The 24,276-nt window shown below is 52.1% G+C and overlaps 1 protein-coding gene across 15 annotated transcripts in view; it reads left to right on the top strand.

The window, feature by feature from the left end:
- The window catches only part of Iqsec1 (IQ motif and Sec7 domain ArfGEF 1), a 334,563-nt gene extending 310,900 nt beyond the window's left edge, over positions 1-23,663 (top strand). For 9 of the 15 annotated variants that reach the window (XM_087907044.1, XM_087907045.1, XM_085690582.2 and 6 more), the window contains 11 exons: positions 2,816-2,977; positions 5,178-5,300; positions 6,399-6,565; positions 9,627-9,766; positions 10,140-10,169; positions 11,318-11,443; positions 12,912-13,011; positions 14,427-14,588; positions 15,163-15,339; positions 19,160-19,209; positions 20,287-22,368. In XM_087907044.1, the coding sequence (XP_087763170.1) occupies positions 2,816-2,977; positions 5,178-5,300; positions 6,399-6,565; positions 9,627-9,766; positions 10,140-10,169; positions 11,318-11,443; positions 12,912-13,011; positions 14,427-14,588; positions 15,163-15,339; positions 19,160-19,209; positions 20,287-20,787 (1,738 nt within the window). In that variant the 3' untranslated portion in view covers positions 20,788-22,368. Of the gene's footprint in view, positions 1-2,815; positions 2,978-5,177; positions 5,301-6,398; positions 6,566-9,626; positions 9,767-10,139; positions 10,170-11,317; positions 11,444-12,911; positions 13,012-14,426; positions 14,589-15,162; positions 15,340-17,290; positions 19,134-19,159; positions 19,210-20,286 lie in introns of those variants that run through there. The other 6 variants (XM_087907048.1, XM_085690584.2, XM_048416448.3 and 3 more) reach the window with 4 other exon arrangements.
- Positions 23,664-24,276: the final 613 nt, after the last annotated feature.

Genomic DNA, 24,276 nt, shown 5'->3' on the forward strand with positions numbered 1-24,276 from the left:
TAGCTGTCTAGGATTATGAGTCTTCCCTTTTACCTGTACCCCTGTCCACCACACATGAGCTTACACAGACATCCAAATACACACACACACACACACACACACACACACACACACACCCACACCAGCAGAGACCAGGTCCTGCTTGGCTAGTATGGTGCTCTGTTACCCTCAGACCAGCCAGTTCTAGAACACAGAAACTGACTCTTAAGCATCCTGTTCCAAGCATGCAGGTCTCTAAGCCCACTTGTCTACTATCTGTCTACCCTCCTCAATCCTCACTGCCAGCCAAGCTGGGACAGCTGTGACCCTCAGCCAACAACCCCTTCAGGGCCTCTACCTCAAGGGTATCCTTAGGCCTTGCTTAAAAAGCCACTCTCTGCTGCACTTAAGGACCCCCTTAGGCTCCCAAGCCCCCTGACTATGCCACTAGTCCAGTGTCTTGCAGCAGGCTCAGTGTCTGACATCTTAATTCCTGAAGAGTATAAGCCCTGGGAGATGCTGTAGCATAGCACCCTATAGAACATCCCCACTTTTCTGGGTAGGGGAACATGTATAGGAGCCCATATTCTGGGCCTGTGTATAATTATAGTAGCAGGAAAAGAAGTAAAAATGTGCCCAAAGCAAGGAGCAGAGTACCCATTGGGGTGAGAAATGGACCAGGTCATCTTGGGCTACTTCATTGCCAGCTGTGCCAGGACCTGACGGGCCAGCTTCATGGACTCAGCACATCTGCAGGACACTGCTGTCAATGGGCCAGTAGGCAGTGGTACTCAGAAGACAGAAGGCTAGACTCTGCCCACTGGGATAAGGGAATGTGCCTGGGCTCCCCACTATGGGCACAGGCTGGGTCTGCTTGGGCTGACTCTAGAACACATTTTACTGCTCAGTAGCTCTCAGTGACTGTGGACAGAAGGAAAGGAAGCCACTCTGATCCAGATGTGCAACCTGGCCCTAGGGGTTCCACACAGCTCCACCCTCCAGAGCAGGACACATATCCTGAGAGTCAGTCACCTGCACAACTATTTTCAGACTTATTCATGTCATCCTTTGACAACAGGGCCTCCCTGAAGGTGAGCTGAGGGCTCGGATTTACAGACAGGAAATCAGAGGCTGAGGGCAGGAAGAAGCCTGTCTGCATCAGAGGACACTCCTCCCCTCCTTTCCCTGGACTCTGAATTGTCCACACACAGCCAGACAGGTGTCAAATGTACCATGCTCTGGCCTGTATATGGTCTGACGACCTAGCTAGTGAGACCACACCCTGGCGGGATGGGGAGGGCACACTTAACCCTGTACTGCTGCCCCAGACACCTTCCTGTGGCCCTGGCCTCCCAAGCAGGGCCAGTGTGGTGTATCTGGTGGACGTCTAGCTTCTGGCTCTGCTTCTGTAGCAGTTTGCTCAGCATGAAGCTTCCTGGTGCTGAGTATGTACTTCTTCCCAGGGCCGGAATTGTCCTGGTCAAGTGTCAGTAGGTAGAGACCATTTCCTTTCTTCAACTAACTTCTTGGCCCACTTCCCTCTGGGGCGGGGAGTACAGACACAGAAGGGAAAATAAGGAAACTACCTGCTGTGGGAGTGACAATTTTGCTGGGACAATAGGAGCCAGCTGGTGCCTTTGGGTGCAACAGGTTGGCAAGAGATTTGTAATGTTTCCCATCTGCGTCTGCAGTGGGCTTGGTTTCTGCTACATGCCTGTGTTCTCAGCAGGCTTTGGGTGACAGCTGAGAGACTTAAAATTTGGGGTTCTCAGAGGACTTCAGGGTGCCAGCCAGGAGTGGTCCTTTTGCAGTAAGTCAGCGGGTCAGTGGCAGGAGGAGCAGGAGTAGATCCAGCAAGTCTGGAAGCTAGAATTCCAGATCTGTGGTGGCTGAGGCAGGAATGAGTTCCCCCCTGCTTACTAGCCTTTTCCTGCGGTCCTGGAGGCTGCCTCTAGGCAACTCCCTTTCCTGTCTGACTGTCTTCTCTCCTCCTTGTCCATTGTGCTCTCACTAAGTCCTCTGTTTGTACAGCTCTGGAAGGTCAGATTGATGTGGTGTCAGCTAGGCCCTGATTGGATGAATGTGTGCATACAAAATAAGGTTAGAAAGAGGACCAATCAGGGCAGAGCTGTAGTTGTCTTTGCAGATTGCTTGCTGCTTTTCCAGCCTAGTAAAACCTGGGGGCTCTGGCTGTCAAGCTGGGGCACTATTGCAGCTGAGATTTATGGCTTCCTTGCCCTCGGGGACCCCTCCTACCCCTAGCTCTGACTTAGCTGTCCTTATACCTAGGCAGGCCATGCAGGAGAGAGAGAGAGAGAGAGAGAGAGAGAGAGAGAGAGAGAGAGAGAGAGAGAGAGAGAGTTTGTGACACACTTGCTGAGCTGTAGGAGCAGGACTCTGATTTGGTGCAGGTGGGTGGACCTTCCACAGGCCTGGACACAGTAACCATAGCCAAGCATTAGGATCCCTACTTGTTACCTGTCTGCAGCTTCCATGAGGATGAGCAGGCAGAGAGTCTGTTGCTGTGTGGTGTAGTTCATGTTTGCACAAGTATCTATAGGTTATTCTGGCAATTGTGTCTCCAGCACCCACAGAAGCCTCTCCGGTGCCAGCCTGGGATCTAGGCAGTTGAGTGAAGGGTTTGGAACTAGACAAGACAGATGTCATTTTGAACTCTGAAGTCACACCCATGCTGCGTAGGAGATCCAGGGGATGGAGTAGGTAAACAGAGTTGGTAGGATATGGAACACCTATTAAAAAACCCACCTCCTCCTGCTGCTCCCCCTGCTCCAGAGGTCGAGCAGTCATGAGCATTCTTCTTGTCCATCCTACCCAGGAAGCCTGAAAAGGGCATCCAGTATCTCATTGAGCGCGGCTTCGTGCCCGACACGCCAGTGGGGGTGGCCCACTTCCTGCTGCAGCGCAAGGGCCTCAGCCGCCAGATGATCGGTGAGTTCCTGGGAAACCGGCAGAAGCAGTTCAACCGTGATGTGCTCGAGTAAGTCTGGGGGGTCAGGGCCCCCTTCCACATGCACAACATACTGTTAGCCATGAATCCCTCACATGCACATCACCTACTCGTGTGCAACATCAGGCTTGCAGTTTGCTGGGACATAGAGTTGCCTCTTGCTTTCCTGGGATGGGTTCTAAACCCCGAGATGCTCAGGGTACTTCCTAAAATGCCCATCTGTCATTTGTCAAACATCTTCTTGCAGACTTCAGTATCTCACACCTACTGATTACCCCCATATGATGCCAATGCTCTGTAGGCAGATGTGGACAAAATTTGTTTGTTTTTCTACTATTTGGGGCGTATAGTTGGTGAATCTGAAGTTGGAGGACTTGGCGTGCCTGAACCCCACCTCTGCCACCCAGTCTTATTTGTCTGATCCAATACCCCATGCCATTTCTTACATCCCTACCCTGCTATGTACACATTGACAGCTGTACCTAATGTAGACTCCACCCCACTCCACCCAGAGCCTCTTGCCATCACACATGACCTTCAGGTAACCCACATCTATGTGGTCTCTTTGATCAGACAACTGTCCATCCAACTATGCCTAACCCATAATCTCACTTTCCTGGTGAGCAGCACTCAGCCACACTCCAACATCCCTGAAAGCTAGAGTATATGACACTGGGCTATGGGAAACCCTGCAGAGAGGAGGACTCCTGGGCCCATCCTCCAGCTGCTTCCTGTTGTGAGTAATGCTTCCCAGGGTTTATTGTCTCTCCTAGCAGAAGGGCACACAATTTCTCTACTGTGTCTCTGCCCTGAAGTACACAGGTGGGTCGGGATAAGAGCAGTCCTCAGTGCAATGGCCTGCTAGCTATCTCTGCTAGGATTGCCCCCAGTTCTATGACTACTGAGATTTTACAACTGGCAGAAATACTGAAGTACTGAGCCCTGAGAGAAGTCAGTATTGAGGAGGATGCACATAGTTACCACTGCCATTGCTTAGCCATGTGCTTTGCAGAGGACAACAGCAGCTGGGGAGCAGAGATGAAACAGGCTCACCAGCATGGGTGTTCTGCAGTGTCCTGCAGTGTGGTCTCAGGCAGTTTGGCAAGGACTACTGCCCCTGCCCCTCCATCTCAGAGAGGTGCTGGCCAACACTGTGCCTTTTTCCACACAGGACACCAGGTATGAGGGGTGGGCCTGGGTCAGATATACCCACACATGTACTCATGCAGAAACCCTTTCTGCACTTACACATGTGCACATAGACGTGACCAGACACACAGTCAAAGGACTAAAGCTTTGGTGCCTTTCAACCAAGAGCATGCAGCAGACCTCTGCAATGATCCTCATGGTTCTTTCCCTTCCTCTCACTATTGAGCATGGAGATCAAGGTGGAGGGAAAGCAGCTCCATTGCCACAGCACTGTCGGTCCCCACTGCCCACCCCCCACCTACTGAGTTTCTGGTCTCAGGAAATCCTTGCATTGTTCTTCTCCCATTAGAAAATAGCACTGGCCTCAGGAAGTGGCCAGGCCCCCAGCCTGCCTCCTGGAAAGAAGCTGAACTGCCCATATTTTGCCTGCCTGCTGCCCTACTTGGGCCCCAGGATGGGCCAGGGAGTGGAGACAGGTCCCTGGCTGATGACACCACCATAGTCCACTCTAGCTTTGTGGCTACAGCTGCTTTCAGAGGTGACATGGACACCAGGCCATCCTGGGAAATGCCTCCCAGGCCCCATCCTCTCTGCTCAGTCCTCATCACAGAGAGACTGGAGAGTGTACTGGTCTCCCCTCCTGTCCTGCTCCTGCACACTAGGATGACTCAGTGTCCAGTGTGGCTCTTGAGAGGCTCCTACCAAGCCCTCCACAGAAGAGCAAGACTACTGCCAGGCACACAGCCTATTCTGGCACCTGAGGGCTCTCTTCAGGGTCCATCCCCTGTGTCCCCATGGAATACATGAACTATGGTGCTGATCTCTCCATAGGAAAAGAGCCTCATATTTGTGCTCCTCTGTGGAAAACACCATGCATGCATGGAGCATACGTCTCCTAAAACTTTGGGGTCTCTGGATGCCTCAGAAGCCTGGGGATCTGAGGAGCAGGCTTTCCAGAGGCAGTCTGTCTGTCCCCATAGATCCAAGAACCCTTAGTTTTTGAGACCCCATCATGTGACAAAACTGGATGTACTACCCCATGGGCCTGACCACTTTCACAGGCCATCCGTCTCTGTTCCAGCTGTGTTGTGGACGAGATGGACTTCTCTGCCATGGAGCTAGATGAAGCCCTCCGGAAGTTCCAGGCACACATTCGAGTCCAGGGGGAGGCTCAGAAAGTGGAGCGGCTCATCGAGGCATTCAGGTCAGGCCCTGTGTGGGGTAAAGTGGGATACACCACTTTAGTAGAGAGGGACATGCCCCTCTTAGCTGTGCGGGGATTCAGGGACACATCAGAACAGGTATCCATGCGTAAGTGGCTCCCTGTATCCCAGGCACTAGACTGGGCCCCTGGCTCCTGGCAGTTGTAGTTTGGAAGGACAGACCTTATTCTGATTTTTCAGATGAGGAAACTTAGGCTCAGAGGTTTTGTTAATGTTTCCTCTGCTAGCATTTTGATCACTCTCTCAAAGTTCTCTGGCTTTCCGGAGATAGCTTTTCATTCCCAGGCCTACAGTGCCTCATGGTGACCCATGACAAGCTATAAAGCCATGTGTCCTAGGCTACTCATTGAATCTACCACTTCCCTGCTGTGTTACTTTATAAAGATTACTTAACTTCTCTGTGCCTCCCTTCCCCTACCTGTGTGGTGGGGAAGGCAGTAGCACTTCAATGGGTGGAAGGATTGAGGGACCCGTGTAGCCCAGCACCTGGCACAACAGTGAAGTTGTAGTCATTCCCTCGTGGCAGTGTGCAGACCTGCCATGTTGGGGCCTCCATGCTTGAGGCTTGGTATAGCAGGCTCCTATTCACTGTATCCAGCTGTAGAAGTGGGGTGAGGAGGAGTGAGGATGTGGAAGGTAGACCACTCTGGGGTGTCTTCCCAGGAGGAATTGCTGCTATGCTGCTTATGGGCATTGTCTGCTCTGTCCCTGCCCGTTCATGGAGTCTCCAGTAGACTGTGTGGGAGGATGGTGTGATAATGAGAGGGGCAGAGCAAGTGACTAGACTGTGGGGTCATAGTGAAGGGAAGCTGGCCTCCTCCCCATGGCCCTAGATGACCAACGTCACCCTCACTGAGATGTCCCCACTCCAGGCAAGAGAACGAGGGACACGGCCTTGGAAATTTACGTGCCAGCCTGTCCCATAGGTGAAGTACATCCCTACAACAGCACCTGGATCCCAGGGAGCTGTCGTTCCCGGGCAGTCAGCAATCTCAGTGGGATGAGGGTGGGAGAGGCTGGTGTTAAGACAGTTCCCGTGCAAGGCTTAGGTGATCCTAACCAGCTCCCTGTCCTCCCAGCCAGCGGTACTGTGTCTGCAACCCTGGAGTGGTACGGCAGTTCCGGAACCCAGACACCATCTTCATCCTGGCCTTCGCCATCATTCTGCTCAACACAGACATGTACAGCCCCAATGTCAAGCCTGAGCGCAAGATGAAGCTGGAGGACTTTGTCAAGAACCTCCGAGGTGAGCCAGGAGCAGGACATCCTGTCACCTAGCCTTGCTCTCCTGCCCTGAGGACTCAGACACACTGAGAGGATCACGTATATCTGAGATCTGGGTTCAATGAGCCCTTTAGAGTGGAGTGTAGCCTGTGCCATACATGCCCTTCACCACAGGGGGAGCAGTGTCTGCTTGTTCCAAGGGCAGAGAGGACCTTCCTTCTGTGGACATTTACCTAATGGATGCATTTTGAAAGGGAGCCCTCTCTGCCTTTCCTGTCAGCATGGTGTTTGCTTACAAAGGTAGTGGTAGGAAACCCCATGTATTGTCAAGGAAGTAGAATATTGCTTCCCAGCTGGAGAGATGCTGCCTTTGGCTGCAGGTGAGACCATCACTGGAGGTAGTGTGTATATTACCTAAAGAAGCAAAGCAGGCCCACTTTATCAGATTCTTGAGTGCTTACTGTGGCTGTCATCTGTCCCCCTGTGCAGGAAGATGCTCCTGGATGGTACTCTCCAGTTCCTATGAACTTTTATGGTATCTTTACTCACTGTAGCAGAAAGGCTAGGAACACCCCACATCCCCTGGGCAGTGGCCCCAGCTTAGATCTAGACACACACCAATGGTTCCTGCAGATCCTATGGGGGAGGGGGAATAGTGCTGAGTGGGTCAGGGCCAGAGTCCTCATTGCATGAAGCCTGTGGTTGCGTGTTGACCAAGGAAGCTTATGATTCCTAAGGAGTTGTACCACCAGGAGGGAGACAGAAGGCAGAAGTGCAGGGACACCCTCCCGAGACCCAGGTGGTAAGGCAGAAGCCAGGGTGCTAGTGGCTGCCTCTGCTGCTGGCCACAGGCCCTGTCTTTCCCAGATTCTCTTGCTGGACCAAACTAATTTTTGTGGTGACCCTTGGTTGAAAAGCCAGAACTCTTTTCCTGGAGGAAGAAGACTCCAAGAGGTACAGGGTGACTGGGTGAGATGTTTGAGGTCAACCATCTTCAAGGCAGTGCCTGAGTCTCTCTCTCTTCTCTCTCTCTCTCTCGTTGTTCCTCTCCCCCTTCTCCCTTCCCCCTCCCCTTCCCCCTTCTCTTTCCTCCCTCTCCCTTTCTCAATGTGGACCCAGCTGTTTGGGATAAGAGTAGTGTTGTAATCCAGCTAGGCAGAGTAGGGCTGAGCACCCCACTCCTAGGGAAACCATTGCTCCATCAGCTCTAGCTACCTCTTTTCCGGTCAGGAGCTTGTGTATCTTTGGTCCCATCTGACCTGTGCTTCAGAGGGAACTGAAGGCTTATAGGGAGTGATAGGCCCAGAGTCACAGTAGGTGATTGATAGGGGCAGGACAGGGTCTAGTCCTAAGTCAGGGAGCTTCTGAGGGAGGCAACCCCCCAGCACATGTTTCCTCAACAGTTTTCCTCAGTTTACCCAACAGTGCGAGTAGCAGGGAGGCCCTGTGGTGTTCAAAAATGGTGAAGGGGACTTGTTCAACATCTTGGAGGCTTCAACTTTTGTGTTTTTCTTTAAATTACATTTTATGTATTTGTGTGAATGTGTGTCCGAGTGCTCAGAGGTGGTAAGAAGAAATCAACTCTCAGTCCTGAGGAGACCTGTGTTGCTAAGGCATGTGTATGGAGGTCAGAGAACAATTGAGGGGAGTCGGTTCTCTCCTCCCACCCTGTGGGTCCCAGGCATCAAACTTAGGCCATCACTTATCCACTGAGCCATCTTGCCAGCCATAATCTATCTTTGAAAAACAGAAAGTGAAAGTTTCTCCAGTGTAGCCCCTGCCTTACCAAGGCCACATCTCTGAGGGTCTTGGCCTGAGCAGAGCCCTAGGAACTGAGCCCATCTGTGGAGAGCATCTGTTCTCATTATGCTGTACCTCTTTGGTTCTTGTCTGAGGAGCACACAGTAAGGTGTCTGAGTGGCTGATGTAGGAAGTGGGTGGGAACTTGGTCACTCAGCCTTTGAGAGGAAAACAGCAATGCCACCACTAGGCTGGTATGTGTCTCTTCTCCCATGACACAAGCTCCTCAAAAGCAGTCAGTGGAGAAGAGGAGGTTAGAAGTGCTGATTCTGGTGGGCATGTTCTATGGGAGGTCACAGTCCTCACAGTCCCGGTCCTGTGCAGGCTGAGGAAGTTTGCTACAGGGAGCCTGCTCTCTATCCTTAGGGTTGATTTGCTGCAGAGAGCCTGCTCTCCTGAGCGTTTCTCTTCCCCCCAAAATTTTTACTGTAGGGGAAAAGGTGGTTTATGTGCTTGGGGTTATAGTGGCCTAGTTATAGTCTGGCCTAGCCTCTTCCATGGGATGGTGACACCAGAAGTAGCCACAGCTCTGTTGAGGTTGCTAGACACACCATGAGCCTCCCTCGTTTCTCTGTGACAAGCCCATGTATTAACCGATGCTCTTAATGATTCAAAGAACACCAAACCCAAGAGACTGGGTCACTTACCCATAGCTATGAGGTGTGAAGGGACATGAAGAGGACTTAGCTTCAAATCTCTCAGAGCCTGAACTCACACTTCAGGCCACATAACCTGTGCACAGTAGCCCAATGGTTCTCAACATGTGGGTTGTGACCCCCACAGGAGTGGCTTATCAGATATTTACATTACATTACCAACCAGTATTGATATTACCATTCATAACAGTAGCAAAAATACAGTTATGAAGTAGCAGCAAACATAACTTTATGGGTCCTCACCACCACATTGAGGATCTGTATTAAAGGTTCGTAGCATTAGGAAGGTTGAGAGCCACTGCCCTAACCTCACCTGTGGAGTTGGACCCTTTGTGGCAATGTCACAGGCTTTGCTTCATTTGTAAAACATGTCTACAAAGGCCTGTGGACATGGCGTAGAAGGTAACGCAGCCCTGTTCTGTGATCTGCTGGTTCTGGTGGGAGGACTCAAGAAGACCCACAAGCAGGGACCTCGGAAGGTCCCTTCCAAGACCAGGAAGAGGTTTGCTCTCCTAGTTCCTGCTAGAAATGTGTGAATCCAAGGTCTGCTTGGGGGCCCCAAACTGAATGGAAACTCTGTTGCCCAAACCCAGCCACTCTCATGCCTCCTCACTTTCCCTTGACCAGGTGTGGACGATGGTGAAGACATTCCCCGGGAGACGCTGATTGGGATCTATGAGCGGATCCGTAAGCGGGAACTGAAGACCAATGAGGACCATGTGTCCCAGGTGCAGAAGGTTGAAAAGCTCATCGTGGGGAAGAAACCGGTATGCATTGGGCCCGATCCTCTACCCCTTAATGCAATCCTGGATCAGTTCAGTCACCACTGGAAGGACCCTCCTGGCCTGGAGCATTTTCTGAGTAGTTCCTCTGGTGTTTAAGAATTGGAGCTGCCCACCTGAGAACATGAGGCCTTGGTGACTAATGGGCCACAGTGGCTTGTGGTCTGTGCCTGCTCAACACTGGCCTAAGGATGCCCTTAGATCCTCCAAGAGACCACAGAGAGCAGGGCCTCCTTTTGGTAGTACTCCTGGGCAGCCTGGTAGGTGGAGAGAAAAGCAGGTATTCTGGGCAGAGGGAGGGACACAAACTACAATTGAGAATGGGAATGTCAATTTAGTTTTTGTGGTTTTCCTGCAGATCGGATCCCTGCATCACGGGCTTGGCTGTGTGAGTATTTCTTTGTTCTTTCTCTGATCTCCAGTTCCTCTCTTATACCAAGGTGCTGCTACAGAGTCCAAATTTCCACAGAGAGCTGAATCTCAGTTTCATAATTATCCAGCCTCTTACTTCTGTGGGTCCTGAGACCTTAGGCATACAAGGAAGTGATGGTGGCTGAGAGGACTTTTATGTGACCACCATGGACCTTACTGCCTCCCCCACTCCTTTCCCTGCCCCTCACTTCATTCCTTCACTGTCCCAGCCACCCTATGTTTGACTATCCATGTGTCCCAGAATATACAAACAGGCACATCCCTGAAGGTCTCCATTATACCCACCTACCTGTCCTCAGCCCTCCCAGGACAGCCCTATCTCAGACTGCCCAAGGAAAGACTCAGCACCCTATTCTCTTGCCCCCTGAAACCTACACCTTCCATCTGCCCTCATACTGAGCTTCCTGAGCATGCCAGATTGGCCACACTGTCTGTCTCTCCCCAAAATGAAGTATTGAACTTAGCGGTTCCACCAAGCAGCTGACAGATAGCTGACTTCCTGTGAGCAGGCCCAAACCGTCTGTGTCCTGTGAGAGCTAGGACTCCTAGAGTAATGCTGGGCCTTGCTAATGGTGTGCCCCTGCTACCCCAGAATACTGGCTTACAATTTGGCCTGGAGGGTAATAGCTTGGCTATGGTAAAGTTGTGGGGATGCTCCTATGACTCAATGGTGATATGTGCAGAGTACAGGACAAGGCCCTGACCAGCAGGCATTAGAAGGCATCAGAGGGGTAGGGTTTTGGTAGATGTCTTTGGGGATTCAAATCAGAACAAGACTCTGTGGTGTCCTGTAGCAACTTCCAATTCTACATGCCTCAGTTTCCTCATCTAGAGAGGACTCTGGGAAGGTTGTCTGCAGAAACAGCACCAGTAAAAGAAGGTGCTTTTGGAGGAGTCAGAATATATGACTTCATCTCTGGCCATGAGTTCTCTGTGGTGTGTTAGGGAGGGAAGGGGGTGTAGCAGGCACAGGTGCTATTTAAATCCTGCAGGAGAGCAGAGGTCAGGAATCTTAGAGTGCTTTTGGGGATGGTGATAGAATATTCCCTCCCATCCAGACCCCCTAGGGCAGGTGACCATAGTCACATGTCTTTCCCTGCACAGGTGCTCTCTCTTCCCCATCGACGACTGGTCTGCTACTGCCGGCTTTTTGAAGTTCCGGACCCCAATAAACCCCAGAAGCTGGGACTGCATCAGAGAGAAATCTTCCTGTTCAATGACCTCCTGGTGGTATGTGGTGTTGGGGGCTATCAGGGCCCAGATGTCCTTATGCCCATGCCTGAGCAAAGGCTCTGGTCCATAGTAATTCAGTTCAAGAGAGAGGCTCTGACTCACCAATGAACAGGGGTGTTCCTTGTTCCATGTGAACATCAAGGGTGCCAGACTCCAGAGAACCTCAGTGTTGAAGGACTCTTCACCCTGAGCACTGCAGGCCCCTTTCCAGGAGAGCTCCACATAGCTACAGATCCCATAAAACTAAGACTTCTAGTGGAACAATCTCCAGCCTACATATGGCATTTCCAAGTGTATCACTGGTACTGGGCAGTGTAGCACTCCATCAGGCTCAATAGGTCACACACACCCAAGCTGGCAAGAAAGTGCTTCCCTACCTCAAGTAGGATTTCTCTTCTAGTTTGCTTTCTATGTGGTAATAAACACCACGATCGAAAGCAACTTAACTTGATGAGGAAAAGGTTTAGTTTAGCTTAGTTTGTTGTAAAAGAATGGGCTGCTTTTCATCCTGCCCGGCTCCCGGCCGCCTGGCTAGCTTTACCCGAAATAAGTACACAGAAACTGTATTCATTTAAACACTGCCTGGCCCATTGTTCCAACCTGTTATTGGCTAACTCTTAACATATTTGTTTAACCCATTTCCATGAATGTGTATTGCCACTGGACTGTGGCTTACCGGCATGAGTCTAACCAGTGTCCATCTCAGAGAGGAGCGCCATGGTGTCTGCCTGACTCTGCTTTCTTTCTTTCTCCCAGCATTCTGTTCGGTCTACTCCACCTATCTAAATTATGCCCTATCAAAAAGCCAAGGCAGTTTCTTTATTTAACCAATGAAAGTAACACATAGAAGACCCTCCTACACCATAGTTCACGAAAGGAAGTCAGGGCAAGAACCAAAACAAAGCAGAGACCATAGAGAAACACTGCTTACTGGCTTCCTCAGTTTGCTCTCTCATACAATCCAGGACCACCTGCCCAGGGGTGGCCCTCCTGCCTCAATCAAGAAATGCCCCATTGACTTGCCTACCAGCCACTGTAATACAGGAGCTGTCTCAATTAAGATTCTTTCTTCTCAGATGACTCTAATATGTCAATATGTCATAAGCTAACCAGCACAGTTACCACACTGACTGGCTTCTGGTCTCTATGATAGCAATGCCTGTTGTGATGGACAGATACCTCAACTCAGGCATGAAGGTTTGAACCCTTGAACAAGTCATCCCAACTCTTAAGTGTCTTCATGTGTAGAGAGCTTCTTTCATGGGACAGGCTTTCTGCTGGTCTGGAGGCGATGGTCTTGCTGTTAGGAACGGCTCTGAAATCAGCACCACTTTGCCTTAGCTGCCCATTTTCAGGCATGGGCACCGGGCCCTCTGTGTCTTTTGCTTTGGTGTTAGCTGTGATGGCACAAGGACACCAGCCTCCCCACAGACACTGCAGCTTCACTCCATATCTGCTGCCCTAGGTCACCAAGATCTTCCAGAAGAAGAAGAACTCGGTGACATACAGCTTCCGGCAGTCCTTCTCCCTCTATGGAATGCAAGTCCTGCTCTTCGAGAACCAGTGTGAGTCCCTGGGACCTGTGGGATGTGAGAGAGCACTTTCCCCCCTTGTCCCTGTCACCTCCAGCTAGGATGCAAGCCTTCTGGGTACACATTCTGTCCTTCTCAGGACAGACTAGATGAAAAGAGTAGTACTTTCCCAGGGACCAGGGTTTGACCAGGCAGAAGTGGGTTTATCTGTGGCATGTCCAAGAGAAGCATTCAGTGAACTGGGAGCTCAGCCACCTGTAATGTGGGCACAGTACTGCCTACCCTATAGGAACCCCCACAGTGGCTCTCACAGTGTAGTAGTTGAACCCAGAGCTGGCTCCTGCCTCTTGAGCTGTTGTTATTGCTTAGGTCTGACCCCTTCTCCCCAGCCTGCTTCCTGTTTCTCCTTTGTCTCTTCGGTCAGAAGTCCCCAAGCTGGGACAGTTGCTCTGCTTAGTGTGGCAGGGCTGAGGTGCTTGTAGTAGTGTGGACCCCTTCTTGTCTCAGCACAGGCTGGTACCATCTTCTGATCAGCCTTCCAGAAACCTGCAGGTTCAAAAACTCACCACAGTTGACTACCAGAAGCACAGTCCTAGCAGCCTGCATTGAGGCTTTCAGCCCTCTTGTTCCTCAGACTGAGGGATAGAAAGATGCTTGTCCTGTCTCCTCACAGCCCTTTCTTACCTTGGTGCCAGCAAAGTTTGCATCAACTCAGTCTGCTCAGGCCAGGGACCTAGTGGGCCCAAGAGTGAAGCCAGGCTGTGAATGCTGATGATCGTATGTCATATGCCCCCAACTCAGATACCAGGTGACAGCACCAGCTCCTGCAGTGGGAGTGCCTCACTCGGTACATCCTATGTGGTGGTCATATGTCATATGCCCCCAGCTCAGATGCCTGGTGACAGCACCAGCTCCTGCAGTGGGAGTGCCTCGCTCAGTAAATCCTTTGTGATTTGAACAATTTAAAGTTGCTGCGTCTATATCTAAATTTTCACATTAGATTTAGATACCTTGGGCTTCAGCTTGGTGTCTCTCAGCTCTCTTTCCAAGTGCTCAGGGAGATGCTCATCAGAGGCCTCTACTTCCAAGAAAGCCGAGCCACTGAGAGAGATTGTTTGATACAGGGTAGGGGACATGGCACCCCTAAGGGCGCCAGCCATGACTGAAAGTCTTTCAGGAATAAATGGCTGTTGTCCAGAGTGTCGTGGGGGAAAGGATAAGACACCACACAGCTGAGGATGCCACTGTCTTCCAGGACTTGGTGACTGGTAGTGACCATGGGCTTTGGGGTAAGCTGAATATCTTGGGGAGAAGGCCATTTCCTGCTATGGTTCTGCCTCTGTAGAGGCCACTTCAGGGCCCATCCCAAGGTACACCATCCTTGTTCTCTGGCCAGTGGACCATACAGTGACTGCTGACTCCATGGCCCTTCCTCTCCTCCCCTGCAGACTACCCCAATGGCATCCGGCTGACGTCTGCTGTCCCTGGAGCAGATATCAAAGTGCTAATAAACTTCAACGCTCCCAATCCTCAGGACCGGAAGAAGTTCACTGATGACCTGCGGGAGTCTGTTGCTGAAGTGCAAGAGATGGAGAAACACCGGATAGAGTGTAAGTCCCAAGCAGGACATTGAGAGGCACTCCATAACTCCTAAGTCTCAAGAGGTCTTCCCAGGGAGCCTTCCTGTTAGGTGCCAATGACAATGTTCAGAGGTGGTTGGTGCCAGGACTCCCTGAGACCCAGCAATGAGTTATCCAGGCCTTTGTCTCCTCAACAATGTGCCAGGGCAGTCCTTGGGGAGCCATCCTTCCCCTCAGCATACTGCTTGCCTTAGCCTAACCCTTGTTTCTGGTCACTGTGGAGTTGAGTTTATGCCATTCTTATCCTCATTCTAGTCCAGTGACTGTTGGGGCCCTAGCTCTACGTCTCCACAAACTTGCAATGCCCTACCTATTTCTCTGACTCCTCTCTCAACACAGGCCTAACTTGCAGCCCTCCTGAGCCTAAACATGCTAGCTATTCTTTGTTATCACGGGCAGCTGGCCTCCAGGCACTGCCTAGAGCTCATTTCTTGTCCGGGATGCTATGATGCCCCGCTTTTCCAGGAATCTCCTCCCCTATCCCAGGAGTTAGGGCCCGGGACAGTGGCCACTGCCTCTCACTGGTCCTCCTGCTCTGTTCCAGCGGAGCTCGAGAAGCAGAAGGGTGTCGTGCGGCCCAGCATGTCACAGTGCTCCAGCCTCAAAAAGGAATCAGGCAACGGAACGCTGAGCAGGGCCTGCCTGGATGACAGCTATGCCAGTGGCGAGGGCCTCAAGCGCAGCGCCCTCAGCAGCTCCCTGAGAGACCTCTCAGAAGCGGGTAAGAGCTGAGCTGAGAAGCAGCCTCTCAGCCGGTGCATGCAGGACTAAGGCCTGGCATCCATGGGCAGGCATGGTGCTGGAAAGGGCTGCTCAGGCATGGACACAGTTCTCTTGGAGGTCCATGAGCATCCCAGGACTGTAGCGGAACACAAAAGTGTCCAAGGGACAGTCTGGGCAAGACAGCTAGGGATGGCACCCCATTTCCTACTTCTCCCGGGGTCTTTATCACTCCCTCCCCGTCCCCATATCTATCGCGCTAAGGCTAAGAGCATCAGGCTGGTGCGTCCCATGTGCTCTCCACTGCTGTGTGTTCTATGCTAATGAATGAAATGGAACGAAGCCTACTGTCTGGGAACCCCCTTTGCCACTGTCCTGGTTTTGCTTCTTGTAGGGCTCTTTTCCTGAGAATTCCAGGCCTCTGTCTAGCCTAAAGCCACTGCCACAGTAGGTGTATGGCAGAGTGTGGGGAAAACCTGGTGGAAGCTGTTCACTGTCAGTGGTATTTCCTTATTTCTATAGTTTAATTTGCCATTTAGCCCCAGAAAGCAGGAACCCTCAACCGCGTAGATTTCTTAGAGGTAGAGAGTATTGTGAGCCTCAGGAAGATGCTACCAGTGCACTCATGCAGCCTTGGAGTGGGAGTGGAAGCAGGTGCTGTCAGAGCAGCAGCCCCTTAGCTACCACAAGTGTCTCACCAGTCAATGTGCACAGAGCAGTATGGCCTCGATCCTTCTGTGAGGTGGGGCCCTCAGCCTGCCCAGCACTCCCTCCCAGCCCTCCCACCACAGCTCTGCCTCATACTGCTTCCTCATTCCTTAGGAAATTGTTTTATCCTCTTTGAGTTTCCTTTGCTTTTGTCATTTTTTTTCCCATAATGAGAATCCGATACCACCAGCATGAGGGTTTAAGCCAGGGCTTCTCAACCTGGGCACTGAAGTCACTCTGGGGCAAATGACTGCCTGCCATTGAACTGTGCCTGCTTCACTGAGGCCAGCAGCACCTTCTCAGTCATGACAGCCTGTTGCATCTCCAGAAATGCCAGGTGTCAAATCACCCCTGGTTGAGAACCACTAGCTTCCCAGTGGCCTGTTCAACCCAGCCCATGTCACTCGACTGCTTGGGCCCTGGGGTGGTTTGAGTCTGTGCAGTAGCCCTGCTGTGACTGAGACCCAGGGCAGCAGGCTCAAGGATCAGGTAGAATTACCTGCCTGGTTGCATCCCTGCAAGGATGGAGCTCCTTGATGCAGCTGCTCTCTGAATTGTTACTGGTACTTTCCTGACAAAGTCAAGGATTTCAGGGACAGAAAACTCAAGCATCTGAGTCCAGACCAAGACTACCTGTGATGTCCAGTGAAGCAGCATCTTATCCTGGAAGACATTGGCAGGGCACCTGGAGAGGCAGGATTCTTGACCTGGGCAACAGTTCCCAACAGGCAGCCAAGTTGTCCTCACTCTCCACTGTGCCCCTGTGCAAAGCCTGAGGTGATGGCGGTCAGGTGCACTGTCTCATGAAGATGCAGGCCTTTGCCATTATATTGGGGCAGCGTGCCTGAGAGCAGCCGCCTTTAACCCATCCCACCACAGACAAGGCCTGACCCAGCCATAGCCTGGGATAGCTCACAAGCAAGCCCATCTATAGACACCTCTCTTTGGGAGAGGGAAGGAGACCCAGCTTGAGGCCTGTCCTCTTTCCTGGGCCACAAGAGCCAGGGCCTATCAGACGACACTGTAGTAGCCATGCCCAGCCTGGCTCTCCCCAGCTAAAATGACTAGCACCAAGTTCCCACGGAGACTTCGTATCCTGTACCAGGGCAGTCCGTCTGTGAGAACCCACGGCAGGTAAACAGCTGCAGCGCCTACTACACAATGTCCAGTAGGGACTGGGCAGCATGGGTTCTGGAGTCAGTTGCCTGAAGCTTATGCCATTACTCTGCTCCATTCTTGAACAGGCAGGCCTTGGCCTCAGTTTCCCCAGCTGCACTGACAAGTCAATGCCTGTGAAGAATTTAAACTGGCCTGAAATCCTCATCAGTGAGTGAGGTTTGAGGGCCACGGTGCAGGAAGGAGAGCTCGTCCTCCCTCTGAAATGAAGCCAAGGAATTGAGAAATATATGAGACCCTTTGAGATGAACCATGCAGACCAGGCAGGGGTGAGCCTGTGCACCCAGCATGCCTTACTCCCATTGACTGAATGTTTGAACAGGCTTGTGGTGGTGCAGCAGTGAACACACAGCTTGCTCTATAATTGATTGTGGAGAGAGCTGAGAAGTGAAAAAATGAAATTGAAGACACTACAGCCTCCACTGGGCAGTGCAGCCGCTTCTCTGCTCCAGTTCGGGCTACAGGATACAAGCCATCCCATCTTTTCTGGGGAACCCAAGACATGGGAGGGGCTTGAGAGCCTGTCTGAAAAATGCCAGCAGGGAAGGGATGCTCTTCATGCATGTGTGGTACCACAGTCCTGATCACTCCAGAGAGCAGTTTGGAGTCAGGAAATAGCCATCTCAGAAATGGCAAAACAGGCCAAGAGCCTAAGCAGTAGTGGGTGTACCCTTTGTGCTCACAGTCTACTTCTGTCATGGCCTGGACCTCATTGGGAAGCCTCTTTTGTACCTGCAGTTGGGGAAAAAATCTTTCTTCTCACCAAAGGAAGGGACCATTCTACTGGGGATACCGAGCAGCTGATATCTACACGGCGTCATGGCCCTCTTTTCCCTGACCCAGATTCTACCGTGAATCTGGGGCTTAGGGGCAGCAGGCAAAGAAGGCACTAGATCTACTCCTCCACATCTGCATGTCCCGACTGGTCTCAGTGGTTATGTAAGCGGAAAAGCCCACAGTTGTGTCCAGTTCAGTCTGCTTTGAGGAACAGCAGCTTTCAGGCCCTGCTGATAGGCCGGGTCACCAGACAGGCACACAGCAGCCTCTTCATCTTCCAGTGCCCACCAGCTCTCCTTGTGGGTGGAGGTAGCCCATGCCTGGTCTCGGCCTTGGAGCTTCCCTCTGACACAGACAGCCTGGTACTCAACTCTCAGCTAGTGCTGCACCCACAGAAGCTTACAGGAGATCCTGCACCCTCATACAAGAAGTCAAGGAGAGACTTCTGAAGGGACCACTGAGGCATGAGTGGGCTATTGGAAGGCCTAACCTCCCTTTGACGTAGCCAGCATATATTGATGGGTGGGTACCTACCATATTCTGTGTCCTCATTGTAGACATTTTGGAGTGCATTGTAGTATTCTGGGTAGGAGAGCTAGATTCAGGAGGCAGGGCACTGCACAAACTAAACCGTACCCCCAGAGGCACCAGAGGACAAGGGGGCCAAGACTCAGTTTCCCCTTGACCAACTGCTCTTCCCCAGAAGGCAAGGAGGGAAATATATATATGTAAGCATGCATGTGGATATGCATATATATATATATGAAATCCACTGGGGGTCAGGGGCATTGTGCTGTTGCAGAAGTTGTACCCCCAGCTGAGGCTGGCTGTACTGAGTCAGGTGAGCAGGCAGGAGTTTGAGGTGGTGGTACACATATCACCACCTCAGACGCCCTCCCGGAAGACCACAGTTCAGGATAAACATTACAAAGTTGGACCTAGTTTTAAAAACATTTTCTCCCTTTCGCTGAGCGTTTGTTCACGCCATTGTTTTTAAAACTCCTCACTGCACTGCTGCCGGCCTCCCCACTGAGCCCATCAAGCCCCTTACCTGGCAGACACATGGGCCAGCCCCAGCTCTGGGCAGTGGCAGCGGCAGGCGGCAGTGGCACCAGGCCTGGTATGCGTGTCTAACCTCTGGTATTGCATGTTCTGGGCAGGGAAGCGAGGGCGTCGCAGCAGTGCGGGATCGCTAGAGAGCAATGTGGAAGTAAGTAGGAAGCACCCCATCCAGCTGGCCATCCTGTGTCACCCACCCTTGGTTTCTATGTTGTCTTATTTTGCTCTTCCTTCCCCATCCTGCAGAGACACAGACTTGGCCCTCCCGCCCTGCCTGCCTCCGCCCTGCATGCAGCTTCTCTGCCTAGAAGCATCCATGCCTCTCACTGCTTGTTTTGACCCAAGGGTTGGGCAGAGGGAGGGTGTGGATTTTGTGTTTTCATCTCCACTTAACCCCTGTTCCCTGTGGTTCCTGAGCATGGTGAACGTCCTGGCTTTCAGGTCCCGCCCCGGGCGCAAGCGCCACCCGCCCCTCACTCATCCTCAGCTCTCACTGTTGGATGTGTTAGCCCCACTCGCCTGTCCCTACGCTCCGCCATCCATCGCTTCCTTCCTTGAGTTTTACTGGCTGTGTGTCTGGGGTCGGACACAATGGAATCGCTTAGCTAGCTAGCTAGCTCACAGGAGGAGTTTCTGAGAGAAAGGAAGAGTCAGTGTGGATTTCATGAGCTTTCATTCATTCCCCCCATTGCTCCCTGCTGCCCACACCTTGACTCAACCTACAGACCTTTTACTCCTCCTGGGTTTGTAACAGGCAGCTGCGAGGAAAGTCCTAGGCCATGGCCCCCGCCCCCAGGGATAAGGTCATAGGGTCCTACCTGTCTGGCACCACTTTCCCAGACACCTCTGGGCCCCACATGGCAGAGGTCCCAAGAGAGTTCATGGCCCAACTTTAAAGGAACCAGGTTCGTTCCTTTTTCACACTCACTGCTACTCCCTGGCCTCACATGCTCACAACACCCTACCCTGTCCCGTGGGATGATGTCTCACTCTGGCAGTGGTACAGCATGAGCAGAAGCATCCTTGTGCTGTTGCACACAGGAGATGCCCCTCACCTCCATCAGGACCAGTTCCCAGCTGCCCCTGCACAGTGGCTGTCAGGCCGAGCCCGCATCCTTCCCATCCTCGGGCCCAGCAGTCAGTGGGTGACTTCTGAATTTGGAAAACTTGGTCTGGCCTGTGTGCTTTGAGATCTTTTAATTTTGGTTTCTATGAATTTCCTTTTTAGGGCTCCATCATTAGCAGTCCTCACATGCGCCGGAGAGCGACCTCAACACGAGAGTGCCCATCTCGCCCCCCCCAGCCCGTGCCTAACTCCTCCTCTCTCCTGGGTTCTTTGTTTGGGAGCAGGAGAGGGAAGCCCCCTCCCCAGGCCCACCCACCCTCGGCCCCTCCCCCAGGACCCCCTCACGCCCATCACCCTGGGCCCTCAGAGGGCCCTCTGCTTGGGCATCATGCACAATACTGCCATGCGCAGCAGAACCCACCCCCCTATCACCACCACCACCACTACCACCCACCCCCACACCTGCAGCACACCCACCAGTACCACCATGGCCCACACGGGGGGCACCCCCCATACGTGACCCATGCGCACAGTCACCCGCCCCTGCCCACAGCTCACTCTGGTCATGCAGGGCATGCAGCGCATCATCATGGGCAACCTCCTGCCCCACCGCCCCCCACCAGCAGCAAGGCCAAGCCCAGCGGCATCAGCACAGTTGTGTAGACAGCCTAGGCAGTCGCCTATCACACACCAGGCACACAAGGGCCTACCAGGCACCAGCCTCAGACCAGCCGAAGGCACCACTGTTTCCACTTCCTCTGCCCCCATAGCCTGAGTGGATCCATGGGCTTGCCTTCCACAGAGCAGAGCTCCCACTCTGGCTTAGCCCTGGCACCCAGTCCTCCCTCGGCCCAAGGCTGGGCCTCAGCCACCATTGGCCTTGACACGGCGCTGACCAAGGAGAAGTGGAACTGGCTCTCACGCTGTCAGCCCTCAGCCCCTCACTCTGTACACATCTGAAAACTCAGCCTAGCAAAGAAAGCATGAGATACAAAAGTCAGATACAACAACCAACCGCAGACTGGCTGTGTTACTGTTCTGTTACTGGCAGTGGGCAAAAATAATAATAATAATAAGTAGACCTGATATGGGTGATGAAAATACGTAAGTAAACTTTATATAATATAAATATATAAATATATAAATATATGTATACATACTGTATAGGTAGTGTTTGTGTGTGGAAGATAAGCATTTCATCCACAAAGCTAGCACTAGGGACCTCCTAAGGACTGCCACATAAGTGACAGGAAGTCAATCTAGATAAATGTGTGAGTAGACCAAAAACCCTGCTAGAACAAACCCAGATCCTTCCATATTTTCATACAAAGAAATTCCCTCTAGCCTGGCTGAAACCTTATACGCTCATAACTCACTGTGCCAAGTAACACAGCACCTGACTGTCTAATACCCCTCTCTGCTCTGTATAAACTCCTCTTTTATTAACAGAGTACTATTCTAAGTAACCAGTATTAAAACTGCAGTTATCTCCAGTAAGCAACTAGGCAAAGTGCAGTCACCTCTATCCCAGCGCTTGGGGCAACCAGTCTAGAGCTGGCTGTCTCAGGACCTCAGCCCCACAGATCCGTAGACACTTTATACTGGCTGCCATAACTTTGAATCCCATGCTCTACATTCCTTCCCTCTGTACATGATGAGCCACACTCCCCTCCCCCACAATCCTCCCATGGCCCACATGGCAGAGGGACCCATCCCCAACACAGTGACCACTCATCTTTGTCCACCAATGCCATAACTCCCTCATCCAATTCCCAGCCCCAGCAGGCGGGTGGCGTGAGCGCTGGGCGGCCCAGGGCAGTGTGTGTGTCCCGTGTTGTGTTCTGAGTGGCAACAGCGATCACTGTAATTCCATGCAGCCATGTGCTCGTGACCCCTGTGTCATCACTGCGCCTGGCCAATGAGTGCTTGGCCCTGGCCGGGTGAAACCCCCTCCCACTGCCTCTCATGGTCCAGTGAGCTGCCAGGCCCCACATGCCCCAGCTGTGTTCTTGTCGCTTTCATGTGTGACACCATGCACTCCCTGGGGCCACATGCTGCCCACGTTCCTGTGCCTGAGTCACCCACGGGCTATACTTTACAGTTTCAGCCCTTCCAGCCACCGCAGCCTCCAGTGCTGTGCTCCTAAGCCTAGGACCCGAGGACTGCCTGTGGCCTCTGCCTGCGCGGAGTCCCTTTCAGAAAGGAAGGAGCTGCCGCCTGACCGTGGGCTGCGTCTAGGACCTTGTGAGCCAGCAGGCCTGCCCAGTCACAAGAGATCAGGAGCCCAGTCTGGCCCATCATCACCCTGCTGGTCTGCCGGGACTGCCCATTTCCCTCCTCTCATCCCTGTCCTGTCGTCATCGTCGAGGTCACGTACCAGCAGATCTGCAAACTGAGCACTTTGTATTTCTGCAGAGAGCAAATCCCGCAACATGGAGGGCGGCCTTCTGTCTCCCAGTGACTCAGCCTGCCTGCCCCGTCCTCTGTCGGCATGGCTCATCTTTCTCCTGTCATCTGCACAGAAAGAGAACTGATAAGCACAGTGCACCTGACTGGGGCCAGCTAGCAGGGAGCTGCCTGCCTCACAGTGCCCCGAGTCCCTTGCTTTCCTTAGGCTCTAAGCGCTGTCTTTCCTCGGTTGAAGGACACCGTCTGGCGGGGAAGGGGAACTGTGCTGCATGTCACCTGGCACCAGTCCTGTTGGACTGTGCTCTCTGTATTGTACATTTGCAAAATACACCAGTGTTACTGTTGCAAATAGTTGGAGTGGTAACATTAAATATGCCGGCTTTTTTTTCACCTTCTTCTGAGCCAGTGGTAAGTTAACCATGAACTTGAGATTGTTCTGAAAGACATGGCCCTTATATACACTCTCACTCTTCTTGAAGGGACACCACTCAGGAACAGACCTGACGGAAGGCCCAGTTTATCTGGTGGGCTGGGGCCTCCCTCTCTACAGTCCTGTACTTCCTTGACTGGTCAGGGCTCTGGGCTCCTCTCTGCTGCTTTCTATGAGTCCTGGAGACATGCTGAAGATAGTAGGTGCATTCTAGGGACTGGTCTAAGCATACTCAGTCTTTCTTGGGGTTCCCAACTCCCTGGGTTATTAAGTCAGAGCGATGAGACCTTGTGATCCTGTGTTGTGTCCCAGGCAGAGAAGTGTCTTCAGGATGTGTCTGGGCCTGCAAGTCACACAGCAGAACTAGGTTGGAAAGCACAATCTGCTAGTGGACTGTGACCCATATTGCCTGGCATACAGTCAAGGCATTGAAGCACTGTGGGTCCCTGTCTGAGGAAAGCCAGGAAGAGGCAGAGGCCCTGAGTATTTACACCTCTGCTTACCACTGTCAGGACACACTGGGGCCTGCACTAATGACACAAGTTATTCTGGTCATCTATGGAACTGGTGACCAATGGGAGGCAGCTGGTAACCTCACAAAGGGCTTTCTGGGGACAACAGTGAAGTTGTGGGTTTGTATTTTTTGAAGCTCCCAAGTGAGTTGTATAGTAATGTGAAAATAAAGTTCACCTTAATGTGCCGTCAGTGTCCCCAGCTGCCTGGTGTGGAGCATGCTCTCTAGCACATCTTAAAGCCTCTTGAGTGTTGTAAAGGGTTAAGCATCATCAGGTGCTGTTCAGAGACCTGAGAGCCATCCTATGTGGTGGGGGAGGGGAAAACCCAGTCAAGGTACAGCTGAACCTGGGTCCTTTGGGAGATCCCATAAATTCTATACCTCACTCAGGGTCTCACTCTTTTTAGTCTCCAGATGACATGACCAGGCTTGTCCTATCTGGATACAGCTTCCCCAAGACCTCTGACTAACTCCGATTGAGGGTACTATTGGGAGACTTGAAGGAGTGTTCAGCAATGTTCGTCAAGTTCATCTCAGCAAATGCTGAGGCTGAGGCTCAAGGCTCTCACTGAACTACAGAGGGGATGGGTAATAGGGAGAACCAGGGGCTGAGAGCAACATATGGGGAAAAGAGTAAGAAAGACCCCAGTAGCTCAGTCCTCAGGCTTAGAAGAGGGGCCATGATCCAAGGCAGACCCTGTCCATCCTCCACATTGATTAGTGTGATGTGTGAAGCTGGTTTGTGTAGGTTCTCATTTCCTGGTCCAGGCTATCTCTACATAATACACCTCCCAGTGAA

The sequence above is a fragment of the Myodes glareolus genome, chromosome 6 (assembly GCF_982192425.1).
Source record: "Myodes glareolus chromosome 6, mMyoGla1.1, whole genome shotgun sequence".
Classification (NCBI taxonomy): Eukaryota; Metazoa; Chordata; class Mammalia; order Rodentia; family Cricetidae; genus Myodes; species Myodes glareolus.